Source organism: Pinus tabuliformis, chromosome J (genome assembly GCF_031772625.1).
Source record: "Pinus tabuliformis cultivar Carrire ecotype Pingquan chromosome J, CPIR1, whole genome shotgun sequence".
In the NCBI taxonomy this organism is placed as follows: Eukaryota; Viridiplantae; Streptophyta; class Pinopsida; order Pinales; family Pinaceae; genus Pinus; species Pinus tabuliformis.
In genome coordinates, this window is record NC_142295.1 from 1,049,426,929 (window position 1) to 1,049,443,728 (window position 16,800).

Here is a 16,800-nt window from a genome sequence, read left to right on the forward strand (position 1 = left end):
GGTACATATAGTACTTCTTGAAGATGAATGGTGTTACCTTGATTCAATTGAAGGGTAACATTCCCAACTCCCTTCATGGGATAGGTGGCATTGTCTCCAAGGATAATTTCCAAATTTGTATCCTTCTCTATCAGATTTGAAAGAGCTTCCTTGTACCTGGTGAAGTGCCTTGAGGCACCACTATCAATCAACCAATTTCCCAAAGTATCCGGAGGAGAGGCAGTAGAGAGGGCAGATATAAGATAAAATTCCTTTTGCTTAGAATTTACAACATTAGACTCATCATACTTGGAGTTTCTTGTTCTTTTAGAAGCTCGATCATTTCCAAGTTGAGTAGTGGAAGCATTCATTTTCCCTTTGTTGTTGAACCTGCCATTCCTTTGATTGTTGTTGTTGCCCCTGGAATGATTGTGATCATCATCATGAGATGTGTCCCTTCTATTTGGACACTCCCTGGCATAGTGACCAAACTTGTTGCAAACGAAGCATCTTCCCTTCCTTCCATTTTTGAATCCCAGTCTTCCTTGACTTTGCTTCTTTGAACCTGCAGTGTTCTTCATCTTGGCATGAGTGAAGAATGCGGTAGGATTATTCCTATTCGAAGGCATCTCCAATTCCATCATCCTTGTTTCTTCTTGAGAACATCTAGTCAGCAATTCTTCAAAACCTGGAATTTTGTCGTTATTGAGAATAGTAGTGTTGAACACATGCCATTCGGGAGGAAGACCTCCAAGGGCAATGAGAGTGAGCTCCCTGTCAGCAATAGCTTCACCAATTGAAAGAAGATCATTTTTGATCTCAGTAATCTTCATGAAGTAGGATTGAATATCCTCACCTTTTCTCTTCTTTATATCCTTCAGCTTGTTCTTGAGGAAAAGAATTTGATTTGCATTGTTAGATTTGAACATGCCAACCAACCTGTCATATATCTCCTTTGATGTGTTCAAATCGGAAATGTAAGCAACTAAATGCTTATGAATAGAATCCCTGATGATCTTCTTGGCTTTGACTTCACCTTTCTTGTATTTGGTTTTAGCAGCAGTCGGTGCATTAGAAGGAGGTTTCGGAATCTTACCCTGCACATAATCCATGACATCTTGCTCTTCTAAAATCAAATCAAGAGACATCTTCCATGCATGATAATCAGACTTATCATGAAGCTTATCATCAGACTTGAAGTAGGATGTGGAGGCCATTGAGACTTGTTCTTGATCAGTGATTGCTCCTCTTAGTGATTGCTCTTCACTCTTGCTTGGGCTTTGTCTTCACCTCAACTTTGATACCATGTTAATTTTAGGATAACAATGGTATGTTCTATGCTTAGAGCAATTTTACTTCAATTTCTTTATTAGCCCAATATCAATATCCAGTTCAACAATCACATCATCATGATAGTAAAATGCAGATAGAACATAAAAAACAACAGTAGAAGACAAGCCAACACAAGAGGACACAAGATATGGCACCAGCTAGGGACAAACCCCACTGTGGGGAAACCCTTGATCAATTTTTCTTATAATTCTTCAAAAGTTCAGCATAGAGAGAGTACAATTTACAATATTCACTTGCCCAAACTAACTAGTTAAAACAACAGAAACAGAAAGCCCTAACTAGAAAGTCGATGCTGGACAACTGGGCTGAAATTGACCTCCAAACCAGCTCGGTCAACCTTGATCAACTCGGCCTCCAACAACAAGATAATGTAGCCCAAAAACAGTTTGAAAATAACCAGTCAAATCTGGTCAACAAAAGTCAACACAGCAACCTGAATTAGGGCAGTCAACGCTGGTCAAACTGCTTTGGTTTTTGTGCTCAGAACTGCGGCCTGCCCAAACAGAAGTCTCCCTCACAAAACCGAAGTCAATGCTGGTCAAAATCAGCCTCCTGAATTTCGGCCTCCTGAAATTTCGGTCAAATCTGGTCAACGCAACAGTTAGAAAATCCGGCCTTCCTTCGCACGTGTGGAGAGAGAGAGAAGCCTAGAAATATGTCCCCAATCAAGATGAGAGAGAAAGATGAATGAGAGTGATGCCAAAATGAGGAGGCTAATTTGATGGTTGACCGACCTTGACAATTTCCCCATAATCAAAATAAATTCATAACTTCATTTGTACATGTTAGAATGGGATGATCTTTAGATCAATCCTACACCTCTCGGAAAGAAGAATCCAAGAAAAATATAAGTTGTGTCATTAGAGCTGTTCAAAGTGATGTTTGGCCCTAATTGCCAAATTTAGCACATTTAACACTCCAAGTCTTGCTCTAGGGTTTACAAACCCTAAATATTCCAACTCTTGTACCAGGTTGTCCTTTGCTTTGTAACCAACGTGCATTACCAGTTCTGCTACACAATGTTCCTTGCTATGCTATCTTTTTAAATTAGTTTGATCTAATACTTTGATAGGGAGAATGACACTCATTCCATTACTTGGTTATAGTTCCGCTTTTGAATTGTAACTGGATATAACAACATACATAACCAACAAATTGTAATCATGATAACTTCCATCACTATTACTCATATACTTTGCCTGCACCAAAACTTTCGTCAATTCAACCATTGCCTTAGGTATTACGACATCCGATCGTGTCCGACAGACTCTTCCAAACTCGTTGCCAAACATCAAACATACTGTTCTTTTTGCTCCTTTAAAAGCTGATAAAAAATGGGTATGATCCAACCTTCAAACTTGCAGTAATTGTCATTAGGCACCAACAGATTACCAATTCAATTCAATCCATTTGAACATAACTGAGCTTCGGGTAGTGAAAAATCACCAATATTGGTAGGTGCTAGACATTTAATTAGGTCTTTCTCAACCCCTCCTGTCGTGGTGACCAACACATCAACTATGCGATGCTCTTCCAACAATTGAATAGTGTCTCACAGACTAGATGAGATGAGGTTCGAAGTAAAACCCATGAATATTTTGCAGTTTACACTTTGTTTGAAAGTTGAATCCCTCTCTTCCTTGCCACAACCATCTTCAATCGGTTTGTCGCTTAGCCTCCAATCCAACATATTGTTTACAAGAACAATGGCTTGGCTAAGATGAGAAGCTTGAAAACCAATGGTTAACATTGACTGGAGATTTTTTTTTTTCGTGATCAATTACTTCGTTAATATCATACCCACTCACCATTGTGGATTTGTCATTTAGCTTTGTCGATGATTTCATGGATGCAGCGTAGGCGGAGAGAGGAAACTCTTTGAGTGTATTCAATGGGGGCGACAACACTGTTAGCAGGCTCTAAGCCCATTCTCTTCTATTCTATGTACTAGGTATCCTTAGTGCTGTGACGAAGAGGAGGGACTCTTGTGCGTGTCTGTGCAATATGAAGGGAAGTTGTCCCTACATGCCCTATTGCATTCAAAAACTATGTATGTGTTCAAGCCTTCCAATAATTTCAACACTGTTCGACTTCTATTAGTGTGACCCTCTTTACAACACCAATATTTGTGTGCGGATATAGGATCATAACATGTTGTGCATAATCCATGGTTGGATTGATGCCAATACATGGATATTCACACAATTTGACATCAAAGTGTGCCACGACCTCACTATAGTTAAAGACAAAGAGGAAGTAAGGAAATCGTGCTTCGGGCCTGTGGATGCAGAAGTTTTCTTCTTTCAGTGCAAATGTTATCAATCTTATCTTATATGTTTTGATGGCCCTTCCTTTGTTCCAAACATATGCGATACCACAAGATTATTCAAAGTCATCCAACTTTTCCAACTAATTTGTATTCTTAATCTTAGATGAGATGATATATTGGAGAAGAAAGGATCGATGTTTGAGTGCATTTGTCAGATATTTTGTTGCTACCATATACAAAAGATTTCAAATATACTTGATGCACCCATCTTCCACACCTGCCTCATGAAGAACGTCCTTCAACTTGGAGGAGACCTTGCCATTCACTATAGCATTTTGGGCAGTCCACTCATCTAAGCCAATCTTAAGGAACAGCTGGAGAATCCCCCCCCCCTTGCCGCTCTCGCTTGTCACCATTTTACTGCACAAACAAGTAAGGAGTGACGCAAAACCCTGGCAATCCCCTCAACAATGTCAACGATAGTCTTTGTCCTGAAATGCACACAATAAAGACAGTTCTTGAAATGTGATTCCCAGGTTCGTAGGGTTTTTATAGAGAACGAGTAAATGATGAATTCCAGTAGCGAACCAAATGTCCTTTCGCACCTGATAGAGGTCCACAACGAATATCGTAGGTGTTGATTGAGTGGACTGTGTCTCTTCAGTGGCTACTCTTATCAACAAGGCTTTGATACCATGTTGAATTTTCTACAAGATAAACAGTAGAAACCAATCTTCTGATCTGATAATTACTTCTAATGGTCTTCTATTAATTTTTCTTATGCCACTGATGTCATTAAGCAATTTATACACAAAAATCTCAACAGTAATGCAGCGAAAAAAGTAGAAACAATAAAGATCATAAAGTGACAGCCATGCACAATAGAAACAACAATTTTTCCTTGGGAAATCCAAACTTGGGAGAAAACCCAACAACTCTTCATCTAGGAGAAATTTTCTTCAGCAAGGTTTACAAATTCAAATTGTCTAGATATCTGTGCCAAAAATCCAAGTCCAAACTTCAGTCAAATTTGTTTTCTATCTGCTCCCATGTGGCTAATTTAGAAGAGAAATGATGATGAGTGACTGATCAAATGAAGTGTCACATCATCTATATATATACAAGTCGAATGGGTGCATTTACCCCAAGGGACACACCCTTTCATGGTGGGGCCGACTTGTTCCTTTTGAACCTACATGAAACCCAAAAAATAAAATGTATTTTATTTTAATTTCCATAATTTTTCTAAGCCGACTTAGGAGGCCTCTTGGCATGCGGGAATACCTCCTGATGCTAGACAAAAATTAACAGAATGAAGGGTCTTTTTTTGGTTATAGTGAGTCCTCAAAGACTTATTGGATCTATCTTCCATCACAGCAGAAGGCAGCAGTAAGTTGAGATATGAAATGTAATGAGGATCCATGGCATTTTGCATCTTAGGAACTTGCCTTTAAGAGTGGTTGAGGAGGAGGAAAACCTTTCTGCCCCAAAGGATGATCTGCAAAAAGAGGAGATATGAGATTCAGATCAGTAAGTTTCCAGTGAAGGAACAAATACTTCAGTACCATCCAGTTCGATCAGGAAACCAAAACTTCTTACCTAGACATTTCAAGCTGCAGATGAACAAGTAGGAGCGCCTAAAGTTACATTTCAGGTGAGAAATCCTCGTAAGAAGTTTCCAACTCATGTTGCATTGATGACTTATATTTAGCAGTCTGATGTCTGATAGACAGTTCCAAAACCCTGGAATCAATTATTGATCCTGAGCATGCAGTTGCTGATGAAGTCTTCATTTGAGACAAAGGAAGTATCCCTTGAAGATTTTTGGGATGTTGAGGAAGAAATTTGATTTTGTGGAAAACGCTTTCCTCCCAAATTACCACTTTAGTCACTGTTCTCCTTCAGCAACAACAGATTCCACAGCAGAGTTACCTTCTATAAGAGAAGATTCTGTGGCATTATATTCTTCAACAGCTTGACAGATTGGTGCGCTTAGCAGAATATGGGCAGCCTTGATTCCATGTGGATTGTAGTGGATGTGGTGGGTGCATGGTTGAAACCACAGCATAGAAGCTTCAGTGAGGGGGCAACATCTTTCATAGACAATTAGATATAGAGGTGCATGCATACATGTGCTAGTTGTAGATTTCCTCTCTTCAAAGTGCTGGCTTTTCCTTATTTAGAAGTGCTCCTTTTGTTCTAGTTTATGCTCTTTATTCTCGAGTTAAGTGCTGTTCTTAAGCTAGAAGAAGCGTAATGCTAGTGTAGTTTTCCATATTTATACTCGGTGCATGGTTAGAGGGAATTTCCAGGTTTAGGAAAAGTTCCTTGCATGGTCGTTGATGTATACTATGTGGGAACGAGTTCCAAGACAGTGAGGTGGCTTACTTCACCGGCAGTGGGTATGTTATTCTAGGCAGATTACTTGTACAAACTGGACACATTATCTTAGGTGATAAAGTGTTTTACTTTGACAGTCATAGGAGGTGCTCCACTTAGTATATTTACATGCATTGTAACCTAGACCTCTCCTCTTCTATAAAGGAGAGAGGGTAGATCATTGATATGTGTCTTAGAGGTTTGAGTGAGTTTGACAGTTGGGCTTTGAGGTGTTCTAATTTCTATTTTCTGAGTTAATAGACACAAATGTGATTGGTGCTATAACAATTTTCAGTTATGTGTGTTTGTAGGATTTAGCATGCAGAATTTACAGTTTTGATAGGAGTTATCAGTTTTAAGTTTCCTAGTGTTTAGGGTTGTTATGTGGAGTGCAGAATCTGCTTACCATCATCTGAAATTAACACAGATGGGTGCAGCCATAGTACATATGAACTAAGATATGCATCCTTATTTCCCATTATTGGTAAATCTTTTCAGTTGCCATCAAAGGCTGCTCATTGACATTAATATGGGTAGTATGCATCCTCTACATATGAATTTTTTATACTCTTGGATTTATGCTTGACCATCAATATGCACGTTTGGACATCAAAGTTACTAGGGTCTCTGTGTTCATGTATCGGTATGGTTGCGACATACAAGAGCAAAAAAGGAAAAAAGTTGACACAGATTTCAATTGATTAGTTGTTTGATCGTTGTTGGGCATGTCCTTTGGTATTGTCTTGGGTTTGCACAAGTGCCTGTAAGAGTTTGGTTCAAGCTTCCCCTGCTCTCAGGTTGGGCATATACAAGGGAGAATGTTAAAGGTCTGTAGGCTATTTGGATTTAGCATACAATTACCTCTATACAATATGGTATTGGTTCAATCCCAGGGGCATGCTTTTCGACTCATATTGGATGTGTTGTTGAGATAAAAAAAGATGCTGGCTTTCTTTTATGAAAATAAATATTTTATTTGTTGTATCTCATGATAAAGTTGGATTTCTTTGGCTAATTGAGAGAAAAATTCTTCCTTTTGTCCATTACTTTTCAAGCCAAGCACATAATGTTTTCCAAAAGTTTAAAAAAGTGGTATTTTTTCCCTTATCACTTGATTTATATGAAATTAACTTAATTACTTGATTTATATGAAATTAACTAAAATGCATACATCGAACAACTGCATAATATGTGAAAACTGAGCAGGCTGTAACTCCTTTTAACAACAGATATACAACCTCAAATAGGTTATTCTAGTTGATTAATCATGGTGCTAGGACTGCAGTGCTTCATATTTAAATTGCCATCTTTCAGGTTCCATTTGCCAGTTTTCTGTTTACTTATTTAAATTATTTTAATGCTTTAAAACAGTCATGTCTAATAATACTATCAAGCAGGTACAGGAATAAATAAAATGGGTCAGTTATTATGCTGTATACAAGTCGATCAGTCACAAGTGGCTATGAAGGAGACATTTGGACGCTTTAATGAAGTTCTTGAGCCAGGATGCCACTGCATGCCATGGATTTTTGGGCAAAATATTGGAGGTTATCTTTCCTTGAGGGTACAAAAGCTGGATGTGCGATGTGAGACAAAGACGAAGGTATGCATTTTATTTCTATTTTTTATTCTATGGCATAACTATAGTTGAAACATAAAACAAAAACCAACTCTATTTGCGTTTTTTATTTAATAAACACAGTATTAATGATTTTGTTTTAATTTTGGAAATCACGCTTGAAATTACTGTACCTTAAAATGCAAATATTGTAGGGATAGAAGATATTTTGATTTTCTACAGTTAAGTGAATATCTGCCTTTTTATTTGATTTAAAATGATCTTGCATTGATAACTTTTGTTGTGGCAGGATAATGTATTTGTGATTGTAGTTGCATCTGTGCAATACCGTGCCATTTTAGGGAAAGCTGTGGATGCTTTTTATAAGCTTAGCAATACAAGGGAGCAGATCCAAGCTTATGTTTTTGATGGTAGATTTCAGAACCATCCCTACATAAGTCCCAAACTTATGCTGCTGGCCACAAACTTGTTTCTGTTGACATCATAAGTTTAGCTTGCTTACAGAGTTGAGAAGATATATATATACCATATCATCATACTAGAAAACCATGGCAGTTTGTATCTCCTAATCTGTGTTTTGTAACTTTCGTAAACTTTCATACTTACATTTTGTTTTGGATTGGTTAAATGTTGTCATTTTCTAATTTGCTAAAGCACGTATAACCATCGTTAAGAAGGATTAATAATTAATATTTAAATTTGTTTGTTATTGTTCATGTATTTTGCAAAGATAGATCTCAGACGAGGAACAGAAATAATGGTTTCAATCAAAACAAATGGAATGGAACGACTATCCTTAGTACGGATTATGGATTAACAATGAATATTTGAATTTGTTTGTTATAGCTCGTGTATTTTGCAAAGATAGATCTTACAAAAAGAACAGAAACAATGGTTTCCAAACTTTGATTGAAAGAAGAAAACTTGTTAACTGAGGTGTAATTTAGGCTAAATCAGCAGTTGGTCAATATGGTGCATGGTAATATACAGTTTGGGTTCTCCATTGGTACAGGATCTTTCTTGTTTTATGGTATTCTTCCACTGCCATTCGAACTTATGTTCATGTTTTTATGTGCAGTCATTCGGGCAACTGTTCCAAAGATGAACTTGGATGATTTTTTCGAGCAAAAGAATCATGTTGCTAAAGCTGTTGAACAGGAACTTGAAAAGGTAAAGCAGTGAAAATCATTTCTTGTTTGGTATATGTTTTCATGTGGAGGATAAATACCAGCTCAAAAATACTTGCATATTTATTGCTTCATATTCAGTTGGGGAAAATGCATGAAAATTCATTGGATCTTCTAGTCATTGCATTGTTGTTCTTAATTTTGTGGATGGTTTTATTCTGGTTTTGTTTAAAGAAGTTGATTGTTCTCCACAATTATGTCTTCTACTTGGATACAGGTTATGACAAACTACGGGTTTGAGATAGTGCAAACTCTCATTGTTGATATAGAGCCTGATGAAACTGTGAAGAGAGCAATGAATGAAATAAATGCAGGCAAGAATTCTTTGCCGTATTGAAGTCACAATGGAATTATTTATATGCAAGTACATTAAAGTTAATTTCTTGCTGTTAAAATAAAGGATTAGTTGTTCTTTGGGGAAAAGTGGCTCTCTATTTCAAGAGGTTCTTTGGTATGTTTATGTGTTTATGGCTAACTCACTGGCACAGACTAATCATCATTTTATAGCAGGGATCGAAAGCTTATCAGCTCTTCTAATGTAGCTTTGCTTTAAAAATGCAATATATTTTTAAAAGTTAACCTTACGAGACAACATGTGTCATGAAATTGTATTTTTGCTGTAGTTTTTGCATAATTTAATTTAATTGTCTTATTTTTTTCCCACTTTTCTTGCACATTATCTTCCATCTTATTCTCATACTTAGTCATTTGAACTTTAATTTCAGCTGCAAGAATGAGGGTAGCAACAAAAGACAAAGCTGAGGCAGAGAAAATCTTGCAAATCAAACGAGCGGAAGGTGAAGCAGAAGCAAAGTATTTATCGGGATTGGGTATTGCTCGTCAACGGCAGGCAATTGTGGATGGCCTTAGGGACAGTGTACTTGCTTTCTCAGACAATGTGCCTGGGACAACTGCAAGAGAGGTGATGGACATGGTCTTGGTGACACAATATTTTGACACAATGAAAGAGATAGGAGCATCTTCAAAGTCATCAGCAGTATTCCTCCCCCATGGACCTGGTGCTGTTCGTGATGTTGCTGAGCAAATCAGAAATGGATTACTTCAGGCACAGGCCTGTTAAACATCATAGAAGCACATCGTGAAGTATTGAATTCAGAATAAAGGCACATCACATACAACAATGTTTATAGGTCACCTTTTTCCTTTGAAGGATTAATATTGTTATTATTATTTTTTCAATGTTTTTGTCGTTTTTTTTCATTAAGGAATTCTTACAGGGTTTTTGGTATTGTTTTTTGATTATGTATGAAATTCCTATGTACCATATACGATTACGAAGTAGGAACTGAACCTTGTATATGAAATGTTAGTAAAGAAAATATGCACATAATGTTTGGCAGTGCATAGCCATTTTTTCAGTTGTATTGACAAGAAAAGAGTGCTGCATGTATATGAAGATGGTTGAGTGTTGATTATACATATATTATGTTTATGTCTTGTGAAGAGGTTGGCAAACTTGGGGAATAGAATCACAGATTGAAGTTGCAATAACAGACTTGAAGATGCATTCATAGAATTTGGGTTCTATTTGTTTATGCTTTGTAGTATCTTTAAAGTGAGATAAAAGGCCTTCAGTATGATGTGTTTTCGGACTTAATATCGACATTATGTCCTAATCTTAAACTGCAAATCTCAAGTTTTTTATTTTTTTCATCCCCTCATGAAAGACTGCCAAGACCCTTTCTTGGTGTGAAGATTCAATATGGAAAGTTTGCCTCAGTATATTTCTCAAAGTAACTTGCTTGAATTGATGTCCGAGAGTATACACAGATTAAGAATGCATCTCGTGTCTTCTGTTTTGGTGATCTAAATTTTCTCGCTCCGACTCTACTGTTTTTGCATTACAAACATGCTATATGTTTTGATGCTGACGGTTACATGTATCAGATTACATTAATGTAGCAAAAAGTGAATTTTCAACAAACGAGATTTACTGCTTTGTGAATTTTGACATTTTAAGTAAAGTTTTCCATTATTTAAAATAGAAACAACACTATTCTGCCTTTACACCAAGATGGTGGAAACCTTTATTTGACTATTCCATGGTGGAAGTCTTCAAGATATCTGAGTTTTTTTAAAGTTCATTTTTGTGATACCAGGTCCCCAATGAGGGCCTTGTATATTTTGTATCCTGAGTTTTATGAATAGTTGTAATGCAAATAATTCTTTGTATTAAGAAATATTTCTCTTAGTTAAAGATAATCATCATATGATATTCAAAACTCTTAAGAAAGGAGGAACCAACTAGTAGACAAAAGGAAATATGAACCAAGTAGTTGTAGTGTGTAGAAAGCAGAAGAATCCTCTTCGTAGGGGCATCCAATTAGGAACAGTGTGAACAGTGTAGAGGATCTCATCATAGAGGTGAAGGAACACCTTGGTAGATTTCTCTTCCAAATTATTTGTTAGAGGTTGCTACAACAAAATTTAGCACCTCCAGGGTGTGAAGTTCTAAGCACAAGGTCTTAGTTTATGTAACTCTACAAGACCATTGATTGTCATCATTGTAGTTCTGTGTCCCTCCCTCTCTTCTTTAAGTTGGTTCCTCTCCATCTCAAGGGGAGTATCCCTAAGACAAGTCCAAGTCCAAGTCCAAGTCCAATAGCTTATATGTTATATGTGTCAAAGTCTTTAGGGACCAATGTGGTTTAAATGGGGTTTTGTTGTGAATCTGGTTTAAGAGTGTCTATGAAATTTGTATATTCAAGTTTCCAATCTAATTTCAACCTAATGAATGCTAGGTTTTTGACAAGTCTGAGATGCAATGAAATCATGTGAAAGTTATTTTTCAAATTTACATATAAGAAAGAAAATTGAGTCAATAAATTAAGAAATAAAAAATGCAATGCTCAATAATACAATTTGGAAATTGATTTTCTTTGTTTAAAATAAATGAAAAATGCAGAAATTCAATAGTGAAAAATTAAAGAAAATTTTGAAACGCTTAGCACAGAAAATGAGCCTGACATGTGATGTGAAAGTTATTTTTCAAATTTACATATAAGAAAGAAAATTGAGTCAATAAATTAAGAAATAAAAAATGCAATGCTCAATAATACAATTTGGAAATTGATTTTCTTTGTTTAAAATAAATGCAAAATGCAGAAATTCAATAGTGAAAAATTAAAGAAAATTTTGAAACGCTTAGCACAGAAAATGAGCCTGACATGTGATTTAAAAGTGAGGTTTAAGGAATGCTAGGTTTTTGACAAGTCTGAGATGCAATGAAATCATGTGAAAGTTATTTTTCAAATTTACATATAAGAAAGAAAATTGAGTCAATAAATTAAGAAATAAAAAATGCAATGTTCAATAATACAATTTGGAAATTAATTTTCTTTGTTTAAAATAAATGCAAAATGCAGAAATTCAATAGTGAAAAACTAAAGAAAATTTTGAAACGCTTAACACAGAAAATGAGGCTGACATATGACTTAAAAGTGAGGTTTAAGGCTCTAATACAATCTTGAGTAGATAAATTTTTGAACTATATCTAGTGCTGGAAATGCACTTGATATAAAACAGAAATTTAAAACTATTTCTAGAATGTATAAAATCAAATATAACCTAGTTTATGGTGATATCTTGAGATTTTAGGTGGTTAAGCGATGTTGCAAATATAAATTTCTGAATTAATTTAAATATTGAAAATGCATTTAACTCTAAACAGATTCTAAATAAAAATCCAGCAAGTGTACGCAACACCTTCGTATAGTTTAGTTGAATTTCTAGAGTAAGATTATTATCTGGAAATTGTAATTTTTTTAGTAAAACCTACCAGCTATTTGAAATAAACCAATTCTTAGTAAGAAAGGAAAAAATAGTTAGAAATTAAAAAAAAAGGAAATAATAAGTAATTTTTGGATGGATAAGAGAGAATCCTAGAGCTAGTGGGATAATTCAATTATGGAGAGCTTAAGCTTGTTTAAATTAAAGGATTTAAGAGCTGATATAAAATGTGTCACTAAATTCCTACCTATATAGCTGAAAATTGAAACCTAAACTATGCAAGGAATAACCCTTAGAGGTATTGATTTAAAAATTAGACCAAGTAATATATGCCTTCAAAGTATCATTAACCTAAGTTACTACTTTTCTACATAACACAAATATAACCACTTAATGCAAATAAAAATAAATAACAATAGTGAAAGAAAATTATTATTTCAAAATTACTTATATCATTGAAGTAGCTTCTTTCCTAGATGACTTTATAAAAGCTCTGTTCACAATATAATCTCACATATATAAAAAATAATTTCCGTTCAATATTTGCTTCATGAAGAAAAAACACTCTATAGCTTAGTGAACAACAATCATTAAAAATAAGGTGACCTTATTTGTGGAATTCTAGTTTCATACATGATATATATATATATATATAAAATGTAACACCTTCCTCCCACACTTACCCAAGTTAACCGGTTCCCTAGGGTAAATATGTGACGAAGAGTTACTATGATATGATTCAACTCCCTAAGTATAGTTAAGGAAGTAGAATCGACCAAACAAAACTTTACAGACCTCCCTCAGGTGCTATTAGACCCCTAGGAGCTAACCAACCATCCTAGGTGCCCAACCCCCGAGTCAACTTGCTATTTAATTGAACTAAACCCCTAGTCGCTCCCATGACAAGCCCGCCATGCCCTTGTAACCCTCCAGTTTCTCCTACAAACAAGGCCTCCATGCGAGTACAAACTTTTTCACCTAGTTCTGTACTAGTGACTACGAGATTTAAGCCACTTTTTCAAGCTAGTCTCTAGACCACTGCCCAAAGCTTCATCAAACTTTCCAGAACAATGAATAATACCAGGACAAAGCCTTTCACACCAAATTTAGACAAGAACTTGACCTAACAAGGCCTAGCCATGGTAGTCATTTTGTCAAACACATCATGAACATGTAATGTATAGGTCATAAACACACATCTGAACATAGGGACCTCATACTTTATCTGAGAATCGTCAATAAGCTTTGATGTCGTCAACAATCACAACATCATCTATTAGGTCATTCATTCATTAACATTTCATCTACTAACCAAAACATGATGAGAGCCATAACTCAAATCTGTCATTAACCATGCTCTTAACCAACAATAATAAAACAACCATCATAGCTACATAAAAACAAGTACATTTACACATAAAACACGAGGAAAATGAGCTATTATTAACATATACAAATTCAACCAAGTCAAGGACTTCCACGTACCACCTGGTCATAGATTGGGTTGAACCAAATCTCTCTTTCAACCAATCACCCTCATGCCATATTCCAAGCATGAACGTGGGATTTAATGGAATGAACCCAGTAAAACCAAACCAGAACTTCTAAAGGCCAAACCACCTCAACGCTCAACCAATGGCTCCAACTCACGGTCGAACATCACTAACCATCACTAAATCGGTCTTTATCCAAGCTGTCCAAGGCTCTTGAGTGTTTCTTCCAATCCGACTTCCAGGACTAGTAACTCAAACAATAGTTGCCGCTAGGCTCTAGAGTGTTTGTCCAACTAAGGTTTTTAGGACTAATAACTCAACCCACCAAGGGTTCTCGAGAATTTGTCCAAACGAGGCTTACACAACTAGTAAATCAACCCAAGTTATTACATGGCTTCTAGAGCGTTTGTCCAACCAAGGCTCCAGGAACTAATAACTCAACCCACAACCATAACGAACATGAGCACCAATTAGAAAAAAAAGGTAAAACCCAGAACACCATGACTATGCAGGAAATGGAAAGGCTAGGAAAAACCACTGTTAATCAAGACAATCCTCCATGCCAATGACATATCATAACCAAATAACCATATGCATATGCCTTGCATGTCAAAACTAACAAGGAAAACATACATGCAACTCGGTACTTGCAAAGAAAACTTGTTATAATTGTTGATTCCACTATCTTCTTGCGCTTTCCTGCTTTTCCTTTGCCTTCTTGCTTCAAATCCAAATTGTGTCCAAAATCCTCCAAGAGTGTTCCAAGAAACTCTGAGTGTGCAAGAGTATGAGAGAAAGAATAGAGATAGAGAGCTCCAAGCTAAAACTAACAAAAAGCTTGAACTGATACTCATAAGCCTTTTTTATCATTGAAGCCTTTATTTTCTTCATTTTCCATTATTTTCTTTAATTTTCCTCCTCACATGCAATCTGTGACCTTTCACTTTCATTTTTTCTTATTTTCCATTATTTGCATAAATAAAATGTCAATTAATGTCTCTTTGCTTTTGCCAATTTACATAGCCATTAATTAATCACAAGTGGTCCTCGTCATTATGTTTTTGCTCAACATTCATCTTGGAATACGTGTCCCATGACAATGGTTTTACTTTTCCTTTATTAACTTTATTACATGGATTTTTAACCCGGGGTTGTTATAAACCCCTCCCCCTTAGGGGAACACCGTCCTCGGTGTTCAATGATGCCTACAACCAACAAGTTTGTTGAAAACCAAGTAATGTACTCGATCTCGAAGTCAAAGTCACTAATTGTGCCCAACCACATAGTTTGTTTGGCATTCAGACTATGTTGGTCAAACACATATTTCAATCCATTGTGATCACTCATTAATACAAACCTCTTGCCAAGAAGATAGTGCCTCCACATATTCAATGCATGAATGATCGCTACTAGCTGAAGATCATGTGTCACATAATTTGCTCGTGCTCATTCAATTTCCTTGATTCATAACACACTATCTGTCCTTCCTGCATCATGATTCCACTAAGTCCTCTCTTGCAAGCATATGTACACACCACAAACTCTTTATTCGGATCTGTGATTTTTAGCACTTGAGCATTTGTCAACAACGACTTCAATTGCTCGAAACTTGCTGCACATTCCTCTATCCATTCAGTTTTCTTACATTTCCTTTGCAATGATATAGGGTAAACAATTTGTGAGGAATTCCTGATGAACCTCCTACAATAATTTGCTAACCCCATGAATGATCTGACTTCATCCACATTCTTAGGAGTTGCCCATTCCATGATAACTTTTCTCTTTTTTGGATCTACTACTATGCCTTCCTTGGAGACAACATGCCCCAAGTAATGTACCTCTATTTAAAAGAAATTGCATTTGCTAAGCTTGACATACAACTGATGCTCTCTTACCAATATCAACACTAATGGTAAGTGTTCGGGATGTTCTTCCTCATTCTTAGAATATATCAATATATCATCAATGAATACAATAATAAACTTGTCCAAATAAGGATGCAATACATTATTCATCAAGCACATAAAAGTAGTTGGAGCATTAGTCAAACCAAAAGGAACTACAACAAACTCGTAATGCCCGTACCTGGTACATAAAACAATTTTGTAGATGTCCTCTTCTTTGGTGCGTACCTGATGGTAACATGATCTTAGATCAATCTTCGAGAACACTGATGCTCTCTTCAACTGGTCAAACAAGTCGTCAATCCTCGACAAAGGGTATATGTTCTTGATGGTTACTTTATTCAACTGTCTGTATTCAATGCATAACTTGAGAGTACCATCCTTATTCTTCTGGTGCACCCCAAGGCAATACACTCGGCCTAATGTATCCTTTATTAAGCATTTCCTTCAATTGCAATTTCAATTCCACTAATTTTGGTGTGCTCATCTTGTAACACAAATTTCGATTGTATTTCATTATTATAGGTTTCACTTGATTATTCCCTTTCACATCCCTCCCACTCCTATCGACGTTCCTTTGCACCTCTCGGTGCAATTGCTTGTAAGTAGTGAAGAAATTACATTTCTTCTTCATACTAAAAAGTATATTATTTTAGTTACTTCCGATTAGTTTATATCTCTATATAAAGTCATGTAAAATTAAGGTGCAAATTGAAGTATTTTAATTATGGCCGACTTAATTTATTTTATTATTACTATTTTTAATTTGTTAATTTAAATTTTTATTTTAATAATTTTAAATGTAACCTTATGTGATGTCTCTCCCACATTGGTTTGTAGAGCACCTCTCGGCGCAAAAAATATTATTATTCGTTAATAATAGTTCATCACTTCAATATTTACCAAA

At 35.9% G+C, this 16,800-nt stretch overlaps 1 protein-coding gene and 1 pseudogene across 13 annotated transcripts in view; one reads left to right on the top strand and one right to left on the bottom strand.

Annotated features, from left to right (window-relative positions):
- LOC149230521 (hypersensitive-induced response protein-like protein 1) overlaps positions 1-10,184 on the top strand; it is a 116,616-nt gene extending 106,432 nt beyond the window's left edge. For 7 of the 13 annotated variants that reach the window (XM_089378973.1, XM_089378980.1, XM_089378971.1 and 4 more), the window contains 5 exons: positions 7,378-7,583; positions 7,849-7,969; positions 8,638-8,729; positions 8,964-9,060; positions 9,472-10,184. In XM_089378973.1, the coding sequence (XP_089235099.1) occupies positions 7,395-7,583; positions 7,849-7,969; positions 8,638-8,729; positions 8,964-9,060; positions 9,472-9,827 (855 nt within the window). In that variant the 5' untranslated portion in view covers positions 7,378-7,394 and the 3' untranslated portion in view covers positions 9,828-10,184. The remainder of the gene's footprint in view (positions 1-7,377; positions 7,584-7,848; positions 7,970-8,637; positions 8,730-8,963; positions 9,061-9,471) is intronic. The other 6 variants (XM_089378979.1, XM_089378977.1, XM_089378981.1 and 3 more) reach the window with 1 other exon arrangement.
- LOC149230522 (deoxyhypusine synthase pseudogene) lies at positions 2,624-4,017 on the bottom strand (annotated as a pseudogene).
- Positions 10,185-16,800: the final 6,616 nt, after the last annotated feature.